Below are 25,994 nucleotides of genomic sequence, written 5' to 3' on the forward strand. Positions count from 1 at the left end.
TCTGCTGCCCAAGGAGCACCATCTCTCTCCAAGAACGAGCAAACCCTTGATATGTAGGGGTGCAGCACAAAGCAAGTAGTCGGTTTCTTCAAATTGTACACTACACCAAATTGCTCTTGACAAGCAGGTGGCACTGGCAAAAAGCAGAATTTTAGTGCAGTAAAAGGGGAAAATAATTGTTTTGGTCAGACGGGAATTTATTATAAGGCCCAAGCAAGTACGTGCACAGGAAAGAGTAGTTATCATCATCTGAGTAATACAACCCTCAAGTCTCTCTCCACTCACACAACTCCTATAACTATATCTCTGGAGGCTCTGCATTATTCCAGTAGGAACACTGTCAGGAAATCAACACATTCTAAGGGAATCCTGCTACGAGAATAATTTAATTAGCACCCTTTCTTTAGTCACAATTACTGCCAAAGAAGTCACCAGACTAGAGCTAGAGCAGAGGCATGCATGGAAGCAAGCTCTTCGTTTTGCCAGGAGAGGACAAGTTCCTGCGGCACTCTACATCAAAGCCAGGAGACCTTCCTGGCTGCTTCCACCGGAGTGAAGCCATGCTCAAAACCTGCAGGAGGGTCTTGTGAAAAGCTATGAATGGCAAGTTGTGGCAGCCTCTAGCTGGCCCACGACAGCTCTTTGGGGTACCAGCCTCTGCCTGAATCACTAGAAGCAGGCAGGGCTTGGTTTCTTGAGCTTCTCTGACGTGCCTCCAAGAGAGAATTGCTTCTGGCATGAGATGATGCTGGGAACCCAGAGGGAATGTGGGCAGGATGCTGTGACATGTAGGTGGTAAGAGAAGGTGACATGGCCATGTGGTTTAGCTTGTAAAGACACAAGCCCTGCTGAAGAGAAGTCGAAACAAAGTGATGCAAGGTCCTGGCTAGGGAAACCCTGCGCCTGTTTGTGCTCATAGGTTTTGCTGAAGCCCAAAAAGGTGAAGTAGTGATAAATTTTCTTCGTTTGTGTTAATGTTAGCTGCAAGTAGCTGCTGTTTGCAGCATCCTGGAGGACGCCGTCCTGCTTGCATCCCATGCACAATCCCAAAGGCTGTTTATTTTTAAAGTGTGTTTATTTCAAAGAAGAGGAAGGAGGACATCCTGTCTTGATGTTTGTCATTCCTCTGTGAGCACAATCTCAGATTCTCTGGCTTGGGGCCTGCTCAGTGTAGTTTGTTTTCTTTTATAACATACTCACCCAAGAAATATCAAGTTTTCTTTGTGCGTACCCAGCGTCAGAGTGAAAGCCTCAGCAGAGGAAACTGGAGACACACAGCAGAGCCACTAAATTTCCAAGACATCCTTGGGGGCCAAGCCACTCACTTAAGAGAGATACGCAACTGCAGGCTTGCAAGGAATTGATGTGCGAAGATCATAACCCACTTTGCCCTTGTTCATGCCTTATGCACATCTCAGATTCTGTGCATTCCTTGCCTGTATTTCCAGTTTCAGGCAGATTTAAAAATGTCACTTCCACTTCTTTTCAGAAATGACAGAGAAGGAATAATCCACTATATTTCAAGTGGACTGAATATTTAAGAGGCGCTGCATTTATTAGTCTTTTCAGGAACAGACATGTATTATCTCCTTATCCAAGTTAAAGGGCTTTTTGGTCTTTGCTTGAAGACTGTACTAGAAAGATTTAAAACTAGAGTAATGAGGCAAGGTGAGGACAGAAGCTATTTATGCAGACTTTAGGCCCTTAAAAAAAAAATCACTCTGAAGTCAAAACACTTGGTGATGATCCTGTGTTTTGACTGAAAGTTTCTTTTATGTTTTGTCCCTTCCTGCAAAAAAGAAAAACCCACTGTATAAATGATCCTTTACTGATTATTTGTTTATTTATTTATTTTTAAGAGTAGGAAAGAGAGATCCCCTCCTCAGGTAGATTTTTTGCTTAATTTAAAACACAAAATCCACTGCAGCTGCCTGGTGCCAGACCAGGACTGCAGGCAGTATATGGCAGTTCTGTAGTAGCCTTATCTTGTCAGCTTAGAGCTGATTCAGCAGCAACCAGAGAGATACGCAATTAGTTTCTGGACAGAGATGGATGCAGTCTTAGAATCCAAGATTGTTCAGTCTGGATGGCTAAATTTAGCCACCTGAGCTCACCATAGTATCAGTGGGGTGAAAATCCAGCAAGCTTTATTTAGGATCCCTCACCCCTCCAAAATTAAAAACATCTTATGTGCACACATGCACGCACATGTGCGTTTCTTTCAAAGGGCTGGCAACGCTTGAGACTACCTCACCAGCTCCTTCACATTTTATTCTGCCCCAGGGACCCCTTTAAAACTCTGGCTCCACCAACGTCTCTGCAATTGCTCAAAACATGCAGGGTGAGGTATGGTATCCCGGCTACTTCCCCCTTCTCCCCTCCAAACACAGGAGGTTCGTTCCGAGTTAAAGATCACTCGGACTCACTAGGACATTTGAACAGAGCCAACCACCGGGGATGAAATATGAAGTGGCCCAAACTTTCAGCCAGAGCAGAAAGAAAATTCTAAACCTAGGGTTTTAAAAAGAAAAGGAGAAGGGCAAAGGGAAAGTGGCCATTCCGCACTCCCAGCTTAAGGGGGGAAAAACAAAATATAGACAAGACTTTACTTGCTGACGTGGCTGGAACTAGCTGCAAAGCTACCAGAAATACAATTCTTGTGGTTCCCAGTGAAAGTCCCAAGTTCTTCTTTCACAGTATTTCCAAGTTAGGGAAGTCTGAGCTTTTTGGATGCTCGTCAAATACAGGATCTGAGGAAAGACTATCCCAAGAGTAAGATATAAAACTCCAGTGTGTTAGTTTAAGAAGTGACCACATTTACTTCACTAGCTGACTGATCTAGAGATCAAAGCTGGTAGGACTTTTTCCAAGTGGAGGACAAAGTTAATCAGAGACTTTATAAAATTAGCGCTCTACTTAATTTTGCATTTTCAGCTCTTCTTTGCATGCAAGGTTTATTTTCTTTCATTAGTGTGAACTAGATACAGCAGCAGCACATATAACCTATTTTTCCACCTGGCAGCATAAGAATTCCTGGAAGTGCCTTGGAATCACCATTTCCCCCTCTGCCAAATTGTCTTTGTTGTTTAAAGCATGAGACAACAGCAAAAGGAGACTCTCTTGTCCTGTTTTAGGACATCTCTTCAAGTATCTCTGGATGCTTGGAAATAACAGAGCTGGCAGAAGTAGATCAGGAATATAACAAAATTTATTAGTTATTAGGAGGGAGTTGTCCCTGTCTCCTTTTTCCAGTCTTTGGGTGTGATTTTTTTTTTTTTCCATATTGATCTCCAAAGGAGTTATCATCAATTAAGGGTATCCTGCTTGCTAAGGGGTCTCCCTCGCCTTCCCAATAACCCTGACCCAACACAAACCCATGTACCTGTGCACACACTTTGTATTCTCTCCTTCCTCCCTGAGCAAATTCATATAAACAAGCCCTGAACAGGGCTCAGCTGTGGGACTCTGAAACTGGACCGAGCGTACATTTGCTTTTAATACATTTCTGGTATCAGAGCAGTTGCGCTCACATGTTTAAACAAGGGTCTAATATTTCTTGAAGTGAGTGCGACCTGCTGGATTTAAGCAAAACCAAAACTGCATTTTTTAACAGCTGCTCTGTTATTTCAGTGGTGGGTAGCGGCAGTTCCACCACATGAAAGTGATTACGGATGTGACATTTCCACTCTGCAAATCCCATTTTCAGGAAAGAACCAGACTCGTCTTATATTCCTTCTTGGCACACGTCAGAGAGCTTCATAGGGCCCTGTTTTCACACCTATCACCAAGTTTTCTATTGTTTTTAATGGTTTACAGGACCTTTGAAGAGAACAAATACTATGCAGGTAGAAAGGGAAGGGGACTATGAAAGCCTATTGCTGCAGGAGACGAGGAAAATAACAGTATTGTTAGAAGAGTAGAGGGGGGAAGCAGGACTGCAGTGCAGCAATTAGAGCAAAGAATGCAAAGTCTGAACGAGACTTCAGGACTTGGAGGCCTAAATATGCCTCAGACTGTAGGCATGCTATTTTCTCTTATTCTTTCCATATGTGACTTTGCTGCAGCTGAGCCCGGAGCTCAAGCATCACAAGGAGCTTGCTTGGAAGGCACTGCTTTATTTTAATGGAGAACAGATAACCTTCTCCTTACTTTTTTGGGGAAAAAAACTACCAGGGCAGATGGTAATGTTCACATACCCTTGGACAAAGGCTCTGTCCAGGGCTGGCAGGGCTCGGGATACCCTCACCCGTGCTGGGTTTCCAAGGCCAGCTCCTGGCGCCTGCCTGGAGATGCAGCATTAACGGCGGCAGCTTGCCAAACCGTTAGGCAGACCATTGCCACAACAAATCTCTGTGAATCAAAGCAGCTGCAGAAGAAGTGGCAGGAGAAGGTCAGGGATCTCATTAGAGCCAGGAGGCCCCCCCCAGCCACGGCCAGGTCCCAGCTTCACAGCTGCACTGTATTTTGATACCTGGCCCCCAAGCATAATTGCACCATGAAGTCACCATCCCTCCTCCTCCTCCATCCTCTCTGAGAACAGGAGGTGGGGAAAAAAGGATCACAAAAAACCCAAACATGGGCACTCCGACAACCGCCAGGCACAGCAGCGCGCTCCTGGTTCTGCAGAGAACAACAGACCTCCTCATTTAACTCCAGAGATGCAATGCCTTTTTCTCCTTACAAAAAAATGCTTGTTCCCAGAGACACAAACAGAGGCTGTTTTCCGAACAATCACCCATGGAACGGCGCAGCTTTCCACAGCATGATCAGCAGCATACGCAGTCTGTGCATACATTCTAACTTGACATTTTGCACTTGCCTTCGGAGCAACCAGAGGAAAGGCAGCCTAGTGCTCTGCTGCTGTGGGGAGGTTCAGGTGAGAAGCAAAACCAGCTTATCCTTATTAGGCCAGAGATGCCAACCTACACTACCATAATGAGCAACGGGCAGAATTTTCTGCAGTAGCCATAGATATTTTGAGCATCTGATGCAAGATTCCTACGTAAGGCCATGAATGTAGATCACCCAGCTCTGGGAGCGGGGCTTTGCTGGCTAATGTGGCTTGTCTCCCTCTGCAGACAAAAGCCAGAGTTGTTTCCTGCAGAGGGAAATTCAGAGCAGGAGCTAGAGATGGTCTCAACAGCCCTCTGAAAGAATATCTTCCCCTCTCAACAATGGCAGGAGTTCAGAAGGCTCAGCTACCTAAAGCGTCATAGGTGAAGTCTCAGGATATTGAAAAGACAACAAAACCATTCTTGCTCTTTTTCCCCATATCGTAAATAGGCAGAGGTTTTAGTTCTCCTCTTTCCATTCTTTAATTGAGATTGAATCGGATTCACTTACGTCCTGGTTTGAGGGCCACAACAACTTACAAGATGTCTTGCAAGTTACAGCTATGTAAGTCTGGCTAAGCAGAGTTCTCTCTCCTTATCTGGTTCTTTCTTTGATTTACACTTTTAAGGCTAGACATTCTTAGGATGAATAGCCTTTTCTCTGGGGTTGGCAGCAGCCTGGCGGTTTATGGGTACTTCTGCTACCTGACAGTTCCCCAGGTTGAAGTTACCACCACAGGAGTAACCCTGGCATTCACTGATTACTCGGTAATTGTTGTATGCCAAGGTGTAGACATGATCCTGAAGCAGATAAAATATTTGTAGGAGTGTGAAATGCAGGTAGAAATGCCCTGGAAGAGACCTAGGCCAAGGCATAGGACGTTTCTAATTTTTTTCTTTAATTTCATTGATACTCTTACATCCGGGTGCTTTTACTAGAAACTAAGTGGTAGGTCTTGTTCTGAAATCCTCTTCAGCTCTCATTGTAATATTCATTTCCTTCTTCTGATCTTGGTCTGAAAGGGACAAAAGCCAGATTGTTTTTCTACAAAACGGTTTGAAAAATCTATTTAAAATATGCAAATCCAGTGCTTGGAAAGACCCACTGAACTAGGCAGCGTTCCTCTGGGGACTATAACTATTACACTTGTAAAGTAGAACTATTTTAAGCAGAAACCTATCATTAGTATCTCATAAATTTGTCATGCCATGTTCATGCAACAAACGCAAGTGAGACATGTCATTATGAGAGCAGTCTGAACATTGGTTCTCCCCTTTCATCCCAACATTAGCTTCTATGGCTAAGGAAGCATACACAATATCTAAGAGAACATCCACCAGGGAGTGCTAGAATTCACATCAACAACCAGCTGCTTCTTGTGGACTTATCAGACTAATCCTTGGAGGGGGGGGAAAAAGCTAACTCTAGTGACTGGACACTCAACAGACAAAGAGAAATTCTCCAATACAGATGCAAGATGCCATATCAAATAAGATCCTACATCTATGCAAAGCTGCCATCCCTGTTCTAGGCTTGGTTGTTTGGGGTTTTTTTGCAGAAAATGCCCTCATTGAAACATACAAAAAAATGTAAAGCTTTAGAAAGAGAAACAAAGGCATCATTTAGTGTGTCTCCTCAGGCAAATAATCATGAATATGATGGGACCATCATAAATAAGAGTAAGGCAGTGTAACGAAGAGCTCAAGATGCCATGGCCATTTGCTTCAGGGTTTAATAGGTCAGCATAGGTCTTTTTTCTACTAGAGCAAGTTCTCAGTAACAAAGAGTACAAAACACACCATAGAAAAAATTAACAGTAAACGATAGGGCTGGTGGGAACTGACAGGGGTGATGAGGGAGTTTCTAGAAGATCAATCTGGTTTTCACTTTCTATAAATTGAACAGGCCCAGGCAGTTCAAATTAAAGAGTAGAAAACATGGTTAGATTGTTTGAACTGCTTGGTAACCAGAAGAAATATATCACAAAACAAAAGCTATAGCACTGCAGTAAAAGTTTGCCTGTAGAGTTCAGTATAAAAGTCCGTTGAGCAAGTTATGTATACTCATAGGAATCTGTAAAACTAGCGTTTCTAAATTAACTTCATAAATATAACCTCCCAAATATGCGAGGGAGATTTAAATAATGAAATCCATATGCAGCTTAGGTGCCCAAAACGCTTTGCTTGGCTTTGAAAGTACCAGAAACAGGAGAAAGGGGAACTGAAAGGCAATCCCATGCAAATTTTGCTGGCCACTTCCCAGGAAACAAATTTGGATCTTTAAAGGCCAACAAAACACACACATGTATGTGTAAACTGGCCTTGCAAAAAAGAGAGTTGTTTGTGCTTGGATTTCCAGCTGCATGACCCTATTGTTTCATCCAGACACATCAGATGTTTCACATGTTGGAAGTCTATTGTACAAACAGATGGAGAAGGAAACATTCCACATGTGAAAGCCAAAACCTGCAAATATTCCGTATCGCCACTAGCATGCTGCAGAGTTGTTACCACAACTCTTTGAGAACCAGGTTGTTCTTTCACTAAATGCAACTAGCAGGTGTGAGGGCTTATGCAGAAGACAGGGATAGTGATCCTTAAAAAGCAAACAAAGAAAAAACTCTCTCCCTTTCAGGCAATATTTTTAACTAGGCTTCTAATGGAGCCATTGCTGCAGCTGAGGCTGGCCATTCAGAGGTCTGTTACGGTCTGAACGCGCATCCCTAGTTTTGGATGGTACACAAACAGCAGCGCTTCTCCCCACCTCGTTGTTCCAGGATTAGTCTCCTCTTGTGCACTTTGCAAAGGGAAATTTCCAAGACTCCGCCTTTGCCAGGATTTCAGAGAGCAGGATGCTTGTAAACTTTACTTTACTGCCTACACATAAGGAGAGACCATGAGGGCACAGCAGGGAGGGTGTAGAAGAAAGCAGAAAAAAGCATCAGATAGTGCAGCCAGAGAAAAAAGTAAGCACTCGGTTTGTTGTTACAGGGTCCCAACCAGTGAGCAGTTTATTTTTCCAACTAAATCTGCTTTGCAGACATCCTTTCTTCTTCCCCATTCAAGTTTCAACCAGGAAACCTGGAATAAGTTACTGTTGATTTTAGAGGCAAATCAAAGTGTTCAGCCTGCTAAGCTTGCATTTAAAGTTAGTCTTGATGAGCAACTCCTTGGGGCCCTCGTATTCAAATAGAGAGGTCTCGGATTCACCTGAGCTGCCCATCCATGCAGATCTATAATACAGGCAGGGAGACAAGGGAATGGGCAGCCTGTGCTTCAAGCCTCAGCTTCAACTAAGTCAAATCCAGAAAAAAAATCCCTTTAATAAAAACTTAAACAGTCAAAGCAGTGGAATATTTACTAACCAAGACCAGGAGAGGGCTGGATTTAGGTAGAGTAAATGGATTAGATCTCCTGAGATGTCCCGTTGCTAATCCCAAACTAAGTATGGTGCAGAGCAGGCACACCCTCCTTGGAAAGGCTGAGAAACCAACTTTCTGGGATTTGGATCAGGTTGGACGGTCAGAGGCGTTCCAACCCAGACCTCCTGTGTTCAGGAAGCTGTCCTTATTGGCATCCTTGGCACCTGACCCTTGCTACAGTCCTGCTACTCCTTAACAGAATAATGAAACACAAACACTACGGAAACGGGTCAGTAAGAGATGAGCAAACTTCCAAAAGTCCCTTCTTCAGAGCTGACGGTAGTTCTGAATGGACGCTTGTACCAGCCCATTTTGTTTGGCTGGTTTGATGTTGCAACCTGGCTGCTAATATAAAGAAATGAGAAGAATAAAATCCTGGATGAAAATGAGATAGCGCAGCAGGTTATGGCTTGCATAATTTGCTTTTGTTTCGCCCCTTTGAACACCACCCACCTCTACTTTATATTGAAGTGTAATGGTGCTGCCTGTACTCCCCCAGGACCAAGGATTTCACCTAATTTAATACTTTCTGTAATTAGATATTTGTGAAACTCTAAAATCCTCTGATGAAAGGTCCTGTAAACGTATTACCAACTTTTCTACCATGAAAGGACTCCACCCAAACCCAAATACAGATGTTGTCCTCAATGTACATCATTACTAATCCAAGCCAGCAGTACTTATGGCCTGATTTAAATCCTCCTGAAGTCCCAGATAACTTCTGTGAGATCCAGTAGGGCCCTAAGAATTCTAGAAAGGAAATATAGGCAAATTAGCCTTTTCTCCTCTCAAAGTTGGAACCTCCTTTTCATCAGCAACGACATCAGTAAGGATATTCAAAATGAACCATAAGGCCATTTGCCGCTGAGAGCTTGTAGGAGGAATTGTAATGTTCTTACATTGAGTTCGAGAACTAAGGCTGCCAGTAACACTTTTCCGTACTGCTGTATAATTGTTCCACATATTAATATAGGACTCTACATTGCCTTGTCCCTACTCCACCCTCCTTCTGCCATGGAGTTGTACAAGTAGAAGAGAATTCTTTTTCTATGTAGTACTTCTTATAGTCAAGGAAGTACCTAACCCCCAAGTTGGATATTTATTATTTATAGACCTGAGAGATCAGTGCATAGAGAGACCTTGTAATAACAATAGTGTGCAAAGGGAAGCGTTGCTATACCAGACCCGCTCTAGCTACAGTACTGCTGGGTAGATGCTCTCTGGTACCAAACATGCCACAAGTTTTTGGGTTTTGTTTTTTTTTTTTTCTAAGAAGAAGGGGAGGCAGGAAGAAAGCCACTTGAAGATTTTACCACCATTCCTGGTCTGTCATGCAAAGAAGCAGATGGGGAGAACAGTAATTGTTTGTTGGTTACCGCAGGGAAGTTTGTTTGCTGGATCTTTTTAAACCAGTGCAACAGGATTGTTTGCTTCAACCTACTTAGATAGTAAAGAAAGAAAAATGACTTCAGCATTTTCATCCCAAGGATGGTTGGCATCTCTAGTGGTACTGCGCTCTTTTAGCTCCTTCTGCATAAAGATTACCCACATCTTCTGCCACTGGCTCACTTCTCTTACCTTGGTTGCTCCTTCCATTGCTGGCCTTGGCAAACGAGAGAACTATGGTTCAGCTCTACAAAGAGAGAGTCCCATGTGCTGTGCAGGACTTGAGGCCAGCCTCGTCCATCTTCCCAGCTTTCAGCTTCTTCAGTGCGTCAGTAATTAGAATTATCAGGACTAAAACACTGTGGACATTATTGCTGCTTAGCGTGAAACTAACAAGAGAGCGCCAGATTTATAACATTCTGGCCAGACAGAGAATTAAAAAAAAAGTTACAAATCATTGCCCAGTTCCAGGGATACGTACTCCAGGATCTTACTTCGCCAGAGACTCCACGTGAACTTCAGCCTCTAGGAGAAATCCGCCTGCATTTTTCTAATTGAAATACCAGTCAGACCAGTGGCGGGATGCAAACTAACATGCATGAAAAATAAAGGTTCAATGACCCAAATCAATTATGTTTTAAGGGCACTGCTCTGGACTCAGTAGGAAATATTTTAAACAGGAAAAAGAACTAAATAGGATCATTCATTGAACTGACCTGGAAATGAGACAGAAATTTGGTAAATAACAAGTTCAGTGCAAGCCAGTTTTATGGACCAAATGTAGTGGATTAAAAAGAAAAAAAAAAAAAGAAAAACAAGCCCAGATATTTCTTAGGCTCAAATAATGTTTCAGATTTCTGGGTACTAACGTGAACAGTGCAATAAAACAAAGCAAATCTCATGCCTTCCTTGAGCACAGGCAGTGTTATACAGCTTACTTCCAGACATAAAAAAAAAAAAGTAGTTTATAGAAATCCTGAAAATGCATCTTTATTAAAATAGGGCAACCTGCAGATCTTCTGTATAAAATACAAATAATAGTTTAAAGCAAAAACAACTTCTGAAGATCAGAACCAGCTACTGTGGCTGGATTTTTAAAGCACATATGCACGAGCTAGGGAGAAAGAGCTCTACTGCTTCAGGATGTGTCAATACAGCTGCTCCCCAAACTGGCCAAGCATCCAAACTCTCCGCACAGTAAATATCTGCCAAGGTACATTGTAAACACAATAGGAAGCAGCTATGGCAATTAATCAAGATATAAAGAAAATAGAAAAGACCTATCATTTTTCTACTCCTAAAGAACAAACAGTGGAGAGATTAATAGATGTTAAGCTCATTGCCAACAAAACTTTCAGGTTCTTTGAAGGTGTCTTATTTGTCTTGATTGGCTTAGTTTCTTGAGACATACATAGTGTTTTACAGTGACCTATAAAGCAAAAGCTACCTGGACCTAAAAATCTCATTAAAGTGTTACTAAAATAACGCCCACACCTGGCAGCAGCTGGGATCGGAACCAGATGTGCAGTACATCTGGTAAAGAACGGTGCTGCTACTAGCAGACACTGAGCTGATTGAGGGATGTACTTTTCCAGTCCAGCATTTGTCTGGAGAGACTTGATAAAAGTTATATATTTTGCCTCCGCTTTTCTTAAGGCAGAGGTTGACCAGTACCAGACTATCGTGTGTCAATTTAAAACATTAGAGAATTTCCATATCCTTCCCCCCCGCCCCAGTCAGAAGTGCATATTTTGCTGCTCCAGTTGCATAATTCACTGATTCAGTTGCATGCTTGGTTGATCTGGCAGGAGACTAGTACAGGAGTTGAGATTCTGGATACGTTGCCAATTGTGCAGCATGCTTTGTTGATCGGGGCCGTAGAATTTAATAGCTGAAATTTCATACACTTTAATAATCAGGCCACATTCTTTGCTAATTGAGGTGCATATTTTAGTAGTTGTTTGTGTTTTTTTTTTAATCCTTCACTGATCTTGGGAAGGATCCTTCTCTGATCTTGGGAAGGATCCTTCTCCCTCTGAAACCAGCGGGAATTTTGCCACAGTCCTCACTGCGAGCAGGACTAAGACTTTCACTAGAGGGTCTAGGATTGCTAAGATTTCTTCTCTTAAAAGGAACAAGAAAGTCTTGATTTTTTTTCTTTAAGCCAGCAAGTGAACAGAAGAATACCAGATGAAGAATGGCACTGGCATAGAGACCTCCTCCATAGGGATTGGATTAAACAGATAATATTTTATGGACATACAGAGACATAATTTTGACTGTGTTATTCTTTCATCAGGCTTACATTCTTCCTTCAGGATAAACAAGCTGCTTATCTGCACATCTCGTTCCATCTGATACAGACACGCAGGAGGAAACATCACACACCTTATCTTCAAATTTTCTTTCATTTGATCTAACTCCTATTTTTATATTGCTGTAGCAGTCAGTGAAGGATTCCAGAGAGAGCTCTGCTTTGCCACAAAACATGTTTCAAACATCCACACTACCCCACAGCATCCCAAAGTTCCTCCGCTCTGAGTGGCAGAGACCACCTTCCTGGATTAAAAGTGCAATTCAGTTTCCTACACCTTGTGCAGGCTTTGCCCTTGCCAAGGGAGTTTATGTTATGTTTTTATACTGTTAACTCTAAGCCAGAAGACAATTCATTTCTCATAAATCTTTGAATACCTTTTCTTCAACTGCTAAACTGGACTACATTTGAACCATCAACTTAGAGTGGGATGTGTGTTTTTTTTACTAGCATAGCGACACTACCAGAATGTAGCCAAAAAAGATAAAAATAATGAAGCCTACGCAGCATAGTGCAGTCCTTGATGAGTGAAGAGCAAGTGCAACTTACTCAAAAAAAATAACAAAAACAGGGAGCTAGAGATGTACACACGTGTCTGTCTGCACACACAGATTTCACTGTCACATTTAGGAAGATAAGCAATAGAAAATGCCTAAGTTTTGCTCTGCAAAAGAAACTGTCCGGTATGTCAAGAGACTATAGACAACATGTGATCAAAGGAACAATTGACACGGCAAGAAGTCAAGTCTGGGAAAGCATGCAGGAGGCTGCTGCTTCTTCGTTAAGGAGGCAGTGTCTTTTCTATAGCGCTGTTGGTCAATACTTAACTAGTTCAGATACTGCCTGATGGGAAATCAGAGAGTCCTGATTTCAGAGTTAGAGAACAACAGAAGCTGTCTAGGAAACACAGAAAAAAAAGGAAAAGAAATCAAGCAAAAATGATACAGCTTGCTGATGCGTTCAGCGCCCCACCATCGCCACTCACACCCAAAGGCACACCACACAGCTAACATTTGGTCCTTCATGACTGTACAGGCAAAGTTGGAACACAACCAGCACAGGAAGGATGTCATAACTTAGGGCAGCAAGCAAGTTATGTAGTTTAATAAGAGAAGTATGCGGCTGGATGTCAGAGTTGTTCATCTCCAGTAACAAATCCAACAGGAAAGGGTAAGCTTGCAGGTTATGCGATGCAATTCTGAGTTTAGAGAAGCAAAAGACAAAATCCCACAACTCAATAGGTTCAAGTGCACACCTTTGTAAAGTTGATAATACTTCAGTGCCAGAAACATGGCTTAATTAAGAAGTTCTCGCTGTAGCTATCTTCACTAGCATAACAGAGCGAGATAAAACATCTTCATTTCAACCACAAAGTCATTGCTGTGTTCACATGTGCTGTGGCAGGGAGTTGGTGTATCAGGCAGAATTACAATGCTGTTTTCCACCGGACAGAGCAGCCCCCTCCTTTTTTTCTTTAGATATACGTATGTATGTAACATCACTTTCTTATAGCATAGCGGCTCATGTTTTATAGATCTGAGAATCTCTACCAGAAGTGTCAAATCTTGCTCCTATCAGAGTCCACAGGAAAAGTCCCACTCTATCAGTGGGACCAGGACTGCCTGCCCTTCCCAAAATACAAGCTGGTCTGCAGTTGCTCCTAGTTGTGGGGTACTCTGAGCTTCTTCGTCTGCCTTTCCATCACTGCCCTGGTTCCCCCAGCGCTCACCCCGTGGCTCCCAGCCTGTGCCAAGATCCCTGCCCTGAGAGCTGGAGCTGTCACTTGCACTGTTTACCTGCTCCCCGGACTACAGAGGAGGTGCACAAGACCGGCGAGCGTGAGGACAGTGACAGAGCACAGGGTGTTTTGTTTGGGCTCCTTACGCCAGGCTGGCCCTCCTTAGGGATGTCTTTGGGCGAGTGCTCTGATTTCTGCTGGAAACGCTGTTCTACCGGTTTCCGCGGGGCTTGCACCGGATTTCGGGTCCGGCTGTATGGAAGCGGAGAGGGTGATCCGAAGACAGCCCCCCGCAGCACCGTGTCTCCCGGTGCCTTCTGGACTCCGAGGCGAGTCCCCAGCAAGCCCGAAAGAGGCGCACCCGACCCCCGCCGCCGTGTGGGCCCGGGGGGAGCCGGTGGTCCCGGGCAGCGCAGTCCCCCCGCCCTGGCAGCCCCGCTGCATCCCTTCTCCCGGGACCCGCGGCGCATCCTTCGTCCCGGGAGCCCCGCTGCGTCCCTCCTCCCGGGACCCGCGGTTCATCCTTCGTCCCGGGAGCCCCGCCGTATCTCTCGTCCCGGGACTCCCGCTACCTCCCCTCGCCCCGGCGGACCTCCCTGCCCGACGCACGCCGAGCCCCGGGGCACCCCCTCCCCGTCGGGTTTGCCGCTGTCCGCGCCGCGCCGGGAGCCCGCTGCCGCCCTGCCCGGTGCCGGCGTGGGCGGGCAGGGGCTGCCCGGTGCCGGGGGGGTTACCTTGCCTCCCGCCCCGCCGAGGCAGAGCGCGGTGGCCGCCGCCAGGACGAGCCCCGCGCCGGGGGAGCAGCGGAGCATGGCGCGGAGCGCTGCGCTGCGCCGAGCCCAGCGGAGCTTTGCGCTGCCGAGCCGTGCCCCGAGCTGACAGCGACCCCCCCGAGCCCGGCCTCCCCGCCCCTCGCCCCCTCCCCCGGCCGCTCCCGGCCCCTGCCCTCCCCCGGGGGGTCACCTGCGGCGGGGAGCTCGGCGGGGAGCCCGGTCCGAGCCACCCCCCGCCGTAAGCAGGGTCAGAGCGGGGTGCCCAGGGCTGTGTCCTCTCCGGGCTCGGGAAGCGCCGGGGATGGAGGCAGCCCGACCCCTCCGAGCAGCCTGCTTGAGCGGACTCCCGCGGAAGACGCGGTGGGGAGATGGGGCTGCTGGTGCACCGGAACCAGGGACCGCAGCGAACCCGGCCGGGGTCCGGTCTGCGGCCAGACGCCGAAGCCCAGCCAGGGGAGTGAATTATCAGAGGAATGGGAAATAGGAAAAGGGTTCAGGTGTTTCCAAAGAGGAAAAATCACCCCAGCTTCATCTGAGCGTGGAGCAAAGACAGGGAAGGAATACCATAGAGAGCTGGGGGTCGGTCTCTTCTCCCAGGTAACAAGCCATAGGACAAGAGGAAATGGCCTCAAATTGTGCCAGGGGAGATTTAGATTGGGTATTAGGAAAAATTTCTACACTGAAAGGGTTATCAAACGCGGGAACAGGCTGCCCAGGGAAGTGGTGGAATCACATTCCTGGAGGTACTTAAAAGCCGGGCGGACGTGGTGCTGAGGGATATGGGTTAGTGATGGTTTTGTCAGTGTTAGGTGGATGGTTGGACTCGATGATCTGAAAGGTCCCTTCCAACCTAGACAATTCTATGATTCTATCTCAGGGAACCCAAAGAAAAGGAGCTGCGCAAAAAACTGGTGGTCAGGGTACAGCAGCCACTTAACCTTTCTGGAGATCATGGGAGGGCAGGGGACACTCCTCGCTTCTGAGGTAGTTTTCCAGTTTTCCAGATGAGACCCTTTCCTGTACCCCGTCCAGCCATGCCACGTGCTGCAATGAGGGTCAGACAGCCCCGCGGTCCCCAGCAACCCAAAATTATTGTGTCCTTGCAGATGGCAGCAAACAGACATTGCTAGCTGCAGGTAATTCTTCTATTCTGTAGGAAGAGTTGAAATAATCTCTTTGAAAAGTAAAAAAAAAAAAATTGACAAAATACTGTGGTTTTACACCTGGAGCTGCTTTTTTGTAGCTCAGTTGCCCCCTCACAGTAAGCAGCACAAGGAGCCCTCAGAGGTCCAGCTCTAACTGTCTGGCATGGCGGGGGGAATCTGCCAAGTGTCAGGTTGTTACAAGTTTTCTTACACCTTTCCCAGAAAATTCTTGTGTCGGACACTACAGGAAAAGGGACAATGGACTAGCCAGGCTGTTGGGCTACGCTGGCATCCCAGTTCCTGAATTCCTCTTTCCCAAAGCGCAGAGATTAACCTGGGTTTCACGGAACAATGTAATCAATGGGGAAAAAAATGGATAATACCTTCACCCTTGATAATACCTTGATAATACCTTGGTGTCCAAGTGGGTGCATATGATAAGCATGAAGTTGGAGGAGTGGTGCCGAAGAAAACCTTTTTTCTTTTTTCATAAATGTATGAATGTATTTTGTATGTGACTTCCCATATTGTCTAAATTGGAAGTAATGTCTTGAATTTATACTTTTTAATGAAAGTGGGAGAGGCTGGGCCCAGGCACGGAGGCAGCAGTCTGGGTTGAGTGCACGCTGGCACTGAGCTCCTGTGTCACCCAGGGCTGGTCACCCACTCTGTGGGTCTGATGGCCTGCCTATAGAAAATAACGCTTGACTCCCAAAGAGGTGATACAGATATTCATGTAATTCTTGCAGTGCTTGTGAGATGAAGCTGCCTGTTATCCTTCATTGTGCAAACTGGGGACACCTGGAAAAAGTAATGGCATGATTAGCTCATGGCTGAGAGGGAACCAGGAGAAGACTGTGGCTGCACACTGCCCTCCTGGACCACGCTGTCTCCCTGGGGGATCTGCATTTCTGGTGTAGAAATAGCCCTTCGATGGAAGGACATGTAAGGAACATCTTGATAGCTTAATCGGGTTGCTTATCCTTTTTGCACTGAAGGTAGCAGATGCAAATAATTCTTTGTGTGGCCAATTTTTATTTCACCCTTTTCTTTTCAGGGCAAATTCTGTGTAAATGGTGTTCCTAGGCTATGACCTTGTCAGTTATTTACTGTGATTGCTCATGTTCAAATTTACATTTTGCTCCTTCCGGGTAATATTTTTTTGAGTTACCTGTCAACTGAAAAAGCATATATAACTACATTATGTCTATTCTGGGTAAACACATAACCCAGGAGACTCGGTATCTCCGGCAGGAGGGTTTTTTGAGAGGGAAGGGATTTTTCCAAGCAGAACACTTCTGCCTGAAGGGCAGTCTGGTCTCTGTAGCATAGCGCTGCGGTGCATTGCTTTTCTTAACACTCACAGTTAAATCTCAGGGCAATGTCACCGTAAACGCGTGTTAAGCTTTGAAAAATCCCTGAAACAAGACATCTACTTTTTTTCCCACATGAGGCTCAGTGTGACAGAAGTAAATACAGAGATTCCATCTGCTGTTTCCTTATGTTAATGCACAGTTGTTGAGGATGTAAGTCAAGGACCAGCTAGCAGAAAAGGGTATTGAAAAAGCGATTTTTCCTTCACTTGCACAGGGCTGGAATAACAGTGTCAAAATATCTAAATGAAAGAGAGAGAACATGCCCAAGCCTAGCAATGCAGCTCTCTTTTTAAGGATCTTACGTTGCTGTTATTTGGATTCCTTTCCAGGGGTCATCTGAGTGCAGGCACCCGTAATCCTTTGGAGGCAAAGCGGCTGCTGTGAGGGCTATGCTGCTGTTCCAAGCTGTAGACCTTGAGTGTGTAGCAGACACAAACATATGCTGATTTCTCATCTTTGTGTTTACTCCGTTCTTGGCCTAGCAAATTCTGTCAATATGTCTTTGTTCCCTTTTCTCAGCATCCCTCTGCCAGCAGGACCTGTCCACACAACACTTCATCACTATGGCTTCACAATGACTTAGCATCTAGAATTAAGGATCAAACACTCAGCAATCTGCTCGTAAGTATTTTCAGCTCAGATTGATGACTCTTTCAAACCGTGTTTTTTACGAAGGTTATGTTTTATATTTATGAGCTCTTTCCATGAGCAGGCAGTTGGACTTTGTATGGGCATGGACAACTTCCCGCAGCAGGCAGCATGGAAGACTAGCTCCAAAAGGTGTCTAATGGCCCATGGCAAGTAACAGTCATGAAGCCAGGCTCGCGGGTGGTGCACTGAGCCTGCAGGCAGGGCTTCTAATGCCCCTTCCAGGCAACATCTAGCTGGTGAGCTGGCTTCCCATGGTGTCTGGCCCAGCTACCCATGAGACATCTGTGCGAGGCAGCTGGAGGTAGACCAGGGATAGGTCTACTGGAAGAAAGGACACAAGGGTAAAAGGGACCTTGCTTCCTGCTTACTCTTTATTCCCTATCCTACACTTTCTACAGCTCCACCTCTCACATGCTTGCCCCACAGCCCAGATCAGTTGTGCCCCATTCCCACCACGCATCGGGAAGGGAAGATGAAGGTGCAACTGTGCACATCCCTCAACAGCCAAGGCCAAGCTTCTTTCACAGTCACTGAGATACCTTTAAGAAAGCAAACGTTCTGTTCTCTGCATTGGGCTCCCTGTTGAAATTCAAGGTTTCCATGTTCCCTCCGAGGACAGGCCCATGTTACCTACTGTACTGTGCCATTTTGAGGGCTCCTAAAATGCTGAAGCAACTGTTCCACGTTTCAGTGGAACAGTGACATTTATGAAGTTAGTGGATGAGACTTGTGTGTGTCGTGGCAGCACTTTCTTACTTGTGTGTGTCGTGGCAGCACTTTCTTAACCAGTAGCCCCAGGCCGGGAAAGTAATTTCCAGGAAAAAAAAAAAGTAGAAACTTACTGCTTCCAGGCTGGCAGCAAAAATCATTTATTGTGGGAAAGCTAAGCTTAAATCCACTCAAAACCAGTAACTTCCGTCCACTCTCACACACACACTGATACATGGAAAGAGAACTTTCTGATTTTAATTCTAATTTCCTTAAGTATGTAAGGCATGCTGACACCAAAACTAACCCTCCTTGCCCAGGGAGACCATAGTGGAACGTCCCAGAGAAATGAATGCAGCTCTTAGCAGTTTCTGTTTTTCAAAACAGCTGGTGTGACCAAACGGAATCCAGCTTTAAACAGGAGGAGGGTATTGGCAAGATACTTTCAGTAACAAGGCCTTAAATCTTAGTTTATTCTCTGTACTCAAGAGTTCTCATCTGCAAACCTTCTGGTTACACAACACGGCTTTTTATGCTTTCCCAGCCTTCTCTTATGTAGAGGAGAGGTTGATTAAATCCATTCTGAGCAACGCTATTGTATCAGACATGTCACACTTACATCTGCATGTCTCCCTTGTTTATAGAAATGAGTCAGGAAAGTAACATTTTAAATACTTCTCTACGCTAAAACAGACATGCTAAAAATTGCTTAGGTAGAATGCTGTATAAATGTTTCACATATATAAATAAAATTTATCAGTAAATAAAATATACGAATAAAATATATAAATAAAAAATATAAGGCAGTCTTTAATAAAGCATTTTTCTGAAGACTCGAATTCTAGTTCCATAGACTGTATTTAACATAAAATTATTTTTTTTCTTTGGTGGCTGTGAGAGAAGAGCTGGATGCCTGAGCCTGATTGCAGGCTGCCAGTAATAGAGTTATTTATACGTGGTTAGCACAGGTTTCTTTTTTAATGCAGTTTTCACAGACTGAGTGACACCAAATAATGGAAATAAGCAAGCAGAAAAACATGCAATAAGCACAGGGAATTGGAACATGGTGTTGTCAGCAGTTAGAGGAAAAGATCTTTGCTAAGGAACTATTTAGAAAAACATGTTTGTAGCTGTAATAGCTGTAACTGGAAGCACCACGAAGGGGCTCTGTGCTGTGCGGAGAGTGCCACCCTCCGCTTCTGCAGAGTATGGAGCCTTTCTCGGCTACCGGACTTTTCCTCTTTCACTACTGTAATTCTCACACACACAGAGTTACAAAAATACCCTGCTGGATGGGTAACTCTGCAAATGGTCTGTCATTTCCTGTTAATTTTAATTGTTAGCTCAGCTCTTTAATATAGCATTATACGCTTTTTCTTTTTTTTCTTTTTTTTCAGTCTGAGCAAAGATGAAAAAATTTGCCTTCCCCTTTTAGGGGTGAGGCCCTGTGGGTTCCTGGAAAAGGCAATTCCTATTTAGGTCTGAGAGAGCTTACTTGGAGAGAAGGCAGCACAACAGCTCCTGCACCCAAGCCTAGCTGCGGGGTGAACGAATGCTGCGGCTGGCTGTGGTGAAAGGACCCGTTGTGGTACCTCTGATTTTTATATTTGAAGAACAAAAGAATGAGAGAGGAACTTGAACAGACTTTGGGACAAGCCATGGGTTCTTTCTCTGCTGCAGACAGACTGCAGTTTACACAAACTGGTCTCCTGCAAATTTACGGGAATCCTGCACTTAAAGGCCTCATTTGTGTGTTTGACACTTTTTCTGACTTTTTAAACAACTACCACAGAATTCCCCTGTTGTGCCAAAACTGGTGTTACTGATGATAGCTATCTTTCAGTATGAAGGATTCTCCTTCTCGTCCAGGCAGCCCTTTTAAGCCTGCTGCAGCTGCGTGCTGTGCTTGGGTGGTAGTCTCTGAACAAGTGGTTATTCCTGTAGCTGGGGGGCTTGGTGCCGTGTCTGGTGGCAGATTAATAAGTAAAAAGAGATACTATGGAGCTTTACCCAAGCCTTAAATTGTCCTAGAGAGACAGGATCAAAGCCAAGATTAGCAACTCATCAGTTTTGAGTTCTCTGGGGGAGGTGAAACTGCAACTTTTTACATTTTTACAGGAAAAGCAAAGCAACAGATTGAATAAAGACTAGGCGTTCAAGTCTTCCTCATCATATTGTCCTTGACATCTTCCATGGAAGAGTATCCAGTGAAAGTTACTACTGAAGAATTTGAAACATGCATTCATACACACGCGTTCTTGGGGATTCCTCTCAAATCTCACCGAAGGCCCATTTTGTTAATGGCCCTTTCAGCCCAGCTCTCCTTCGCCCGTACAAACCCCATAGATGGTTTACAAGCCCCACGCCAAACATGTGCGTCCAGCCGAGAAGGTCAAACTTCAGTTCACACTGGTGCTGAGCCCCAGCCCGTGATTGTCCGCTCATGCATGCATGGGGCTCACAGGACAGCAGGAGGCTGCTGGTCTCCGAATCCAAGTATGCTTTCTCCAGATACTTGTGCAAATCCCTTAGTGTGACCGTGTTTGTGAAGTTGGGAACAGTAAAAGGTGTTTCATCCAGTGAAGTCTCTGAGAAGATTGCGCTGAGGCGCACGCTTCCCAGTCCTTCCTCATCACGCCCATCTCATCCCTATCTCTGATGACCGGGCTTGCTCGCCTCTCTCAGATCCATGCATTTTCACTTGCAAATAAATAGTCCTCCTCCTGAATTAGCTTGTAATGTTCTCTTCCAAATCATGCCTCGAGGGCTACCTCTGCATGATGCACGCGGGAAAACACCCAGTTACTGTCATTAGCAATGTGCCAGGAGCTACAGGTTTGCAATTTAAACAATTCAGGCACGCTGCTGGTTTGGGTTTAACTATCTTCCTGACTTGTTGAGCAGCCTCACATCTTCCTACAGAAACAGCTCTGTGGGTTCATGTTCATATTAAGGATAATTTGGACAGGCTGATAAAAGCAGAGAGGAATACCTGGAAAAGCTGACTACACACGTTTAACTGGCAATTATATTTAGAGTGACAATATGATGTTAGAAGGCATTTTCATTATGAAAATAAAAATGTTCAGAGTTTTCTGAACTCTGGGGGTGGGGCTGCAATGCCACCCTTCACAGAGACGTCTGGTTTTCCATTCCCACTCACTAAACAATATTCTGATCCATATGGAGACTCTAGCAAGTAAAATCTACCCAACCAATAAACTCTCCAGGAACCCCCAAATAATCCCAGTGTAACGAGATAAGCTACTATACTAACGGGAAAAAAATAATCTAGAAAAGTAAAGCCCACCAGTATGAGTGTAGGAGGAAACAGTTGTGTGGAACATCACCCTGATGGGATGGTTCCCAGTACCCCAGAGGATTTCTGGGATGCCAAATGACACGAAGGTGCCAAAACCACGAGGGACTGATTTATGAGGAAGGGCCACGGAGAGGCTGGAAGCGTGACACGAGCAGGACATGTCACTGAGCTCCCCCGACCCTAGGCCAGCCCCTGGTGACACCAATCCAGTGAACGATCAGATGATGACGGCTGCAAGCGGTGCATCGCTTGCACAGACAGATTTAATTGTTAGTGTAGGCACAGATTTAATTTTAATTTACGCAAGCCGGGGTCCTGCACGGAGGCCCGAGGGAGCCGGTGAGTCCCGCCCGGCCGGTCTGGCCCTGTCCCCGCCGCGGGCTCCCCTCAGGGCAGACGAGGCCGCGGGCTGGCGCTGAGGGCAGCCCAGCCCGGGCGGCGGCGGGGGCCGCGGCACGGAAAGCCGCTCCCCTTCCCTCCCGGAAGGGTCCGTCTGGAAAAGCCGCCGCCTCTCCGGCGGGCCCGACGGCACTGGCCGCCTCTCCGGCAGCGCTAGGCCGCCGCGGTCGCCCGCCGAGGGGCGCGGGGCCCGGCCGTGCGGGGGCGGCGCGGCTGCAGCGCGGAAGATCCGCGCCGGGCCCGGCCCGGCCCTCAGAGGCGCCCGGCCGGCGGGGGAGGGAGAACCGTGTTGCACCGCCGCGCCCTGCCCTCCCCTCCCCTCCCCTTCCCTCCCCTTCCCGGCGGAGGCAGCGCCACGTCTCGGGCAGGAGCCGGACGCCGGGCGGGCGGCCCGCCCGTCCCAGGTCTGCGGGGGTCTCGCCGGGAAGCGGGGCGCGGGGGCGGCCGGGCGCGGCTGTAGGCCGGGGGGATTGCGCTGAGGGCTGCCGTCCCTCCCGCGGCCTTCCGGGGTGCCGGGAACCGCCGGCCCGGCCCGGCCCGGCCCGGCCCGGCTCGGCTCCGCGGGCTGCGGCCCCGGGCCGCCGGGTGCCTCCGCCGGCGCCTCAGAGAGGTGTCCGGGACCCCTCGGGTCTGTCTCCCCGGCGGTGCCTCCGGTCTGCGACCGGGCTCCGCTGCCCTCTTGGTTGTTGGTGTTTTGAGCAAAGTCCGTTGTTTTTGTACAGCTCCTTTCCCTGCGAGGTTATTGCTGAGTTGCCGTGGCGTGTGTGCGTCTGTGTGTGTGGGGTGTGTGTGTCTGCCTGTGCTCAACACAGAGATACAAAAGGGCTTTGAAGCCAAAATACTCTAATATTTGAGAATGGGTTGTACAGGAGAAAACCATTTGTCATGACCCTGATTATTAAAAGGTGTTTTATGACAAGGATAACAAATCATCCGATGTTGGCTGGATTTTGCCGCGGTGTAAGCAGTCTAAATTGTTCTTGCCTTTTGTCTGTAATTATTCTTTGTGGCCTGTAGTGTAGTATCTATTTGCTGCACAGCGGCTGTTCTTCCAGAAGTTTTATTGTAAGCTTTGTTATACAGAAAAGCTTTTAAAATCAATATCAAATCACAGCGAAGGTATTAATCTTTCTGTTTGGTGGAGGTTTCTCTTTTAGAAATGCTCCAGGTTTCTTTCTCCTTCCCAGCTCCCCTACATAAGGGTCACCTACATAATTGTCAGTCCTGCGTGTCCTGGGCCATTAGCAGCTTCAGTAAGGTTTTGGAGAGGAGTGGTGGTGTTGCTGGGTGACCAGGGCAGTTTGATACAGCAGCAGTTACACAAGTACTCTTGAGATATGGAAGGAATGTTGCTCAAAATGTTTGTGTTCATGTAAAAATGCGATTAAAATACTCGTGGCTTGACATTTTCCCCACAGCTCCCCCCTTTTTTGTTAACTGGTGGTCGTTTCTTTAGTAAATAGGAACCATAACATTTCATAAGCTGAATTCAGCTATCGGTAGCTGTTTGACCAAAATTTAGATGCTTGAAGTGACTGCGTACAACAGCTTCTGTCAGATTGTATTAGATGGCTGGGTCTATACCCAAAGGTAGGATCTGAATGCCTGGAGAATCATTTGCAAATTCCATAAACTGTGTTTGGAAATCCTCCTCCTGACTCGCCATAGGAGAAGGCAGCGTTGAACTGCAGCCCAGGCCACGTTCCGACTGCCAACACATACTGTCATCAGTAGTTCAGGCTCTGTACAGTGATACATACTTGTTGCTCTGCAGAGAAGTAAACAGTAATGATGTAATTTAATTAAAAAAAATAATATCTGAATTCCATGCCGCATTCTAACTAAAGTTATTGAAACTTAAATGGGAGTAGGTCCTTCAAACAAAATGTATGGTATGAAAGTCCAGACTGTAATTTACAGAGCAAAATGCTCCTCTGAATACTGGCTCGCTTATTAAAGCAGAGGCCGAAGAGGCATTTCCATTAAAAGGGACCATGATCTTAAATCTGTTTTCTTGATGAATATTATCTTGTTCCATCATTATGCTGGTGTATCAATGCCACTAAAAAGTGATAATAAAAAAGCTGTTAAATAAATCACTTCTTATTCACAACAGCAGGATACATGATTGTGTTTCACTGTCTCTCCAATTATCCCATGTCCTGGTTCTGTGTGTTGAAGTTGGACTGGTGGCTTCTGTGGACACTACTTGCTTTTTAACTCATGTTTTCAAAGCTGTAAGAAATGTTTGAAAACTTACTGCGCTTTGTTTCTAGAGGATGCATCTCCTTGGTGATTACAACTTTGACGGCGAGCTGTTTTCATGATCTCCTGGAATTACTGGCTGCCTGCTGCACACCAACAGCTGGAAAGCTCAGAACTGTGCTCCTGGGTAACATATTGATGCTGCTGTTGCTGATGGAGAGAAACAGGACTTGGTAGTTCACTTGACAGCAAATTATTCAGAAGAAAAACTTTCCAGGGATCTGGATCACCTTTACCATGGACTCATCTGTCCAGCAGGATGTTCACTTGGAGAACAGAAACAGTAATGGGGCCCCTAGCAGCTCTGAAGAACTTCTGGATTGTAAAGCCAAGTCAGATTTGCCAGTTACAGCAGATGAAATTAACAGTAAGTTACTTCATATGCACCAAATAATTTCCTTGCCTTACCCAGGCTTCTGTACAATGCTTACTTTGATGTTCAGGTGATGCTGAAGTACTTTTTTTCCTTGAGATCAGGAATTTTTTGTACAGCAGTTTTAGGCAAGTTTGGTGAAGGCTATGGCTCTGTGTATGGGAAAACTGTCTTTTGTTTTAAAACTTATTCTTTCAAAACAAAACCAAACTCTTAAGTACTACCCGCTATCAGTTGAGTATGTGCTGCTCAGGGTGTTACTCTGTATTCTGACTATGTTTCCATGAGTATATACCTGAAATTCACTAGAACTAATAGTTCTGAAAGGATTGTTGTGGAGTAAGCTCATGACTGGAGTACTTTATTCTGGCAAAAGCAGTTTTCCTGATAAATCAAATAGGCAAAAATCAAAATGTACTCAAAACGTCTCTCTAAACTTCCATTAATGGAAGAGAGATGCTGGCATGTACTCCCCAAATTATCTCAAAATAACTTTTATATGTAGACAAGCTCTATAATAAAATAATTTTGCAGCTGTTTACAAGAAACTTAAGAGAGCGCTGATCTGAGTAGATTGGAGAATGAAACTTAGGTTGTGAGGGACCTCTATGGGTCATCTAGTCCAACCTCATGCACAGAGCAGACCTAGATCAGGCTGCTCAGGGCCTTCTCCTCTTGAATTCTGAAAATCTCCAGAGAGGGAGGTTCAACAGCTTCTCTACCCATTCCAATATTTAACTGCTTTCTTTGTGAAAATCTTTTCCTTGTATTGAGTTGAAATCTCCGTGTTTCCGCTACAGGTATCTAAGCATATGTTGGTACATAAGGATATGGTGGTAGATGGGTGGAGTGGGTGTATATGTTGCGACTGCGTAGATACACAAAAGTATACAGGTTCCTTACGTAAAAGGAGGTGATCATGTGATGAAGTTGTTAGCCTTCCACCCTCCTCTCATACCGCAGATTTGTCATCCTGACATGAGCAAGAGAGTGGAGTCCTGAGACTTTATTTGCTTTTCTGACGCTGCCCGTTAGCAGACTGGTAGAGTGTAGTTATATGATGATTCATTGACCTTTTATGAAGCTGGAGATCACACGTTCCTGTCTTCTGCTGTGCTGGACATTGTCCAAACAATTGAATTGTGGCTTACAAATAGGTGCTATGTCTTTCTACTGTTTTCAATCTAATTGCATCTCTCCCTCCCCTGCTCTAAAAAGACCGCAGTTGTATTGACACTACTGCAATTAAATTACCTTAATTCAAGGCAGCGTTTAGATTCTGAGTGTCTC

At 45.7% G+C, this 25,994-nt stretch overlaps 2 protein-coding genes across 6 annotated transcripts in view; one reads left to right on the forward strand and one right to left on the reverse strand.

Annotated features, from left to right (window-relative positions):
* The window catches only part of LOC128917033 (mucin-17-like), a 34,739-nt gene extending 20,213 nt beyond the window's left edge, over positions 1–14,526 (reverse strand). The window contains exon 1 of the mRNA XM_054219532.1: positions 14,427–14,526. Within this exon, the coding sequence (XP_054075507.1) occupies positions 14,427–14,504 (78 nt within the window). The 5' untranslated portion in view covers positions 14,505–14,526. The remainder of the gene's footprint in view (positions 1–14,426) is intronic.
* A 7,790-nt stretch (positions 14,527–22,316) lies between these two features.
* Positions 22,317–25,994, forward strand: part of GOLGA3 (golgin A3) — a 29,340-nt gene continuing 25,662 nt past the window's right edge. For 4 of the 5 annotated variants that reach the window (XR_008469082.1, XM_054219088.1, XM_054219090.1 and 1 more), the window contains exons 1-2: positions 22,317–22,470; positions 24,343–24,698. Coding sequence is in view for 4 of the 5 variants with exons in the window: in XM_054219088.1 (XP_054075063.1) it covers positions 24,569–24,698 (130 nt within the window). In the remaining variant the exon portion in view is untranslated. Of the gene's footprint in view, positions 22,471–22,646; positions 24,699–25,994 lie in introns of those variants that run through there. The other variant, XM_054219089.1, reaches the window with a different exon arrangement.

Source organism: Rissa tridactyla, chromosome 13 (genome assembly GCF_028500815.1).
Source record: "Rissa tridactyla isolate bRisTri1 chromosome 13, bRisTri1.patW.cur.20221130, whole genome shotgun sequence".
NCBI classification, from domain to species: Eukaryota; Metazoa; Chordata; class Aves; order Charadriiformes; family Laridae; genus Rissa; species Rissa tridactyla.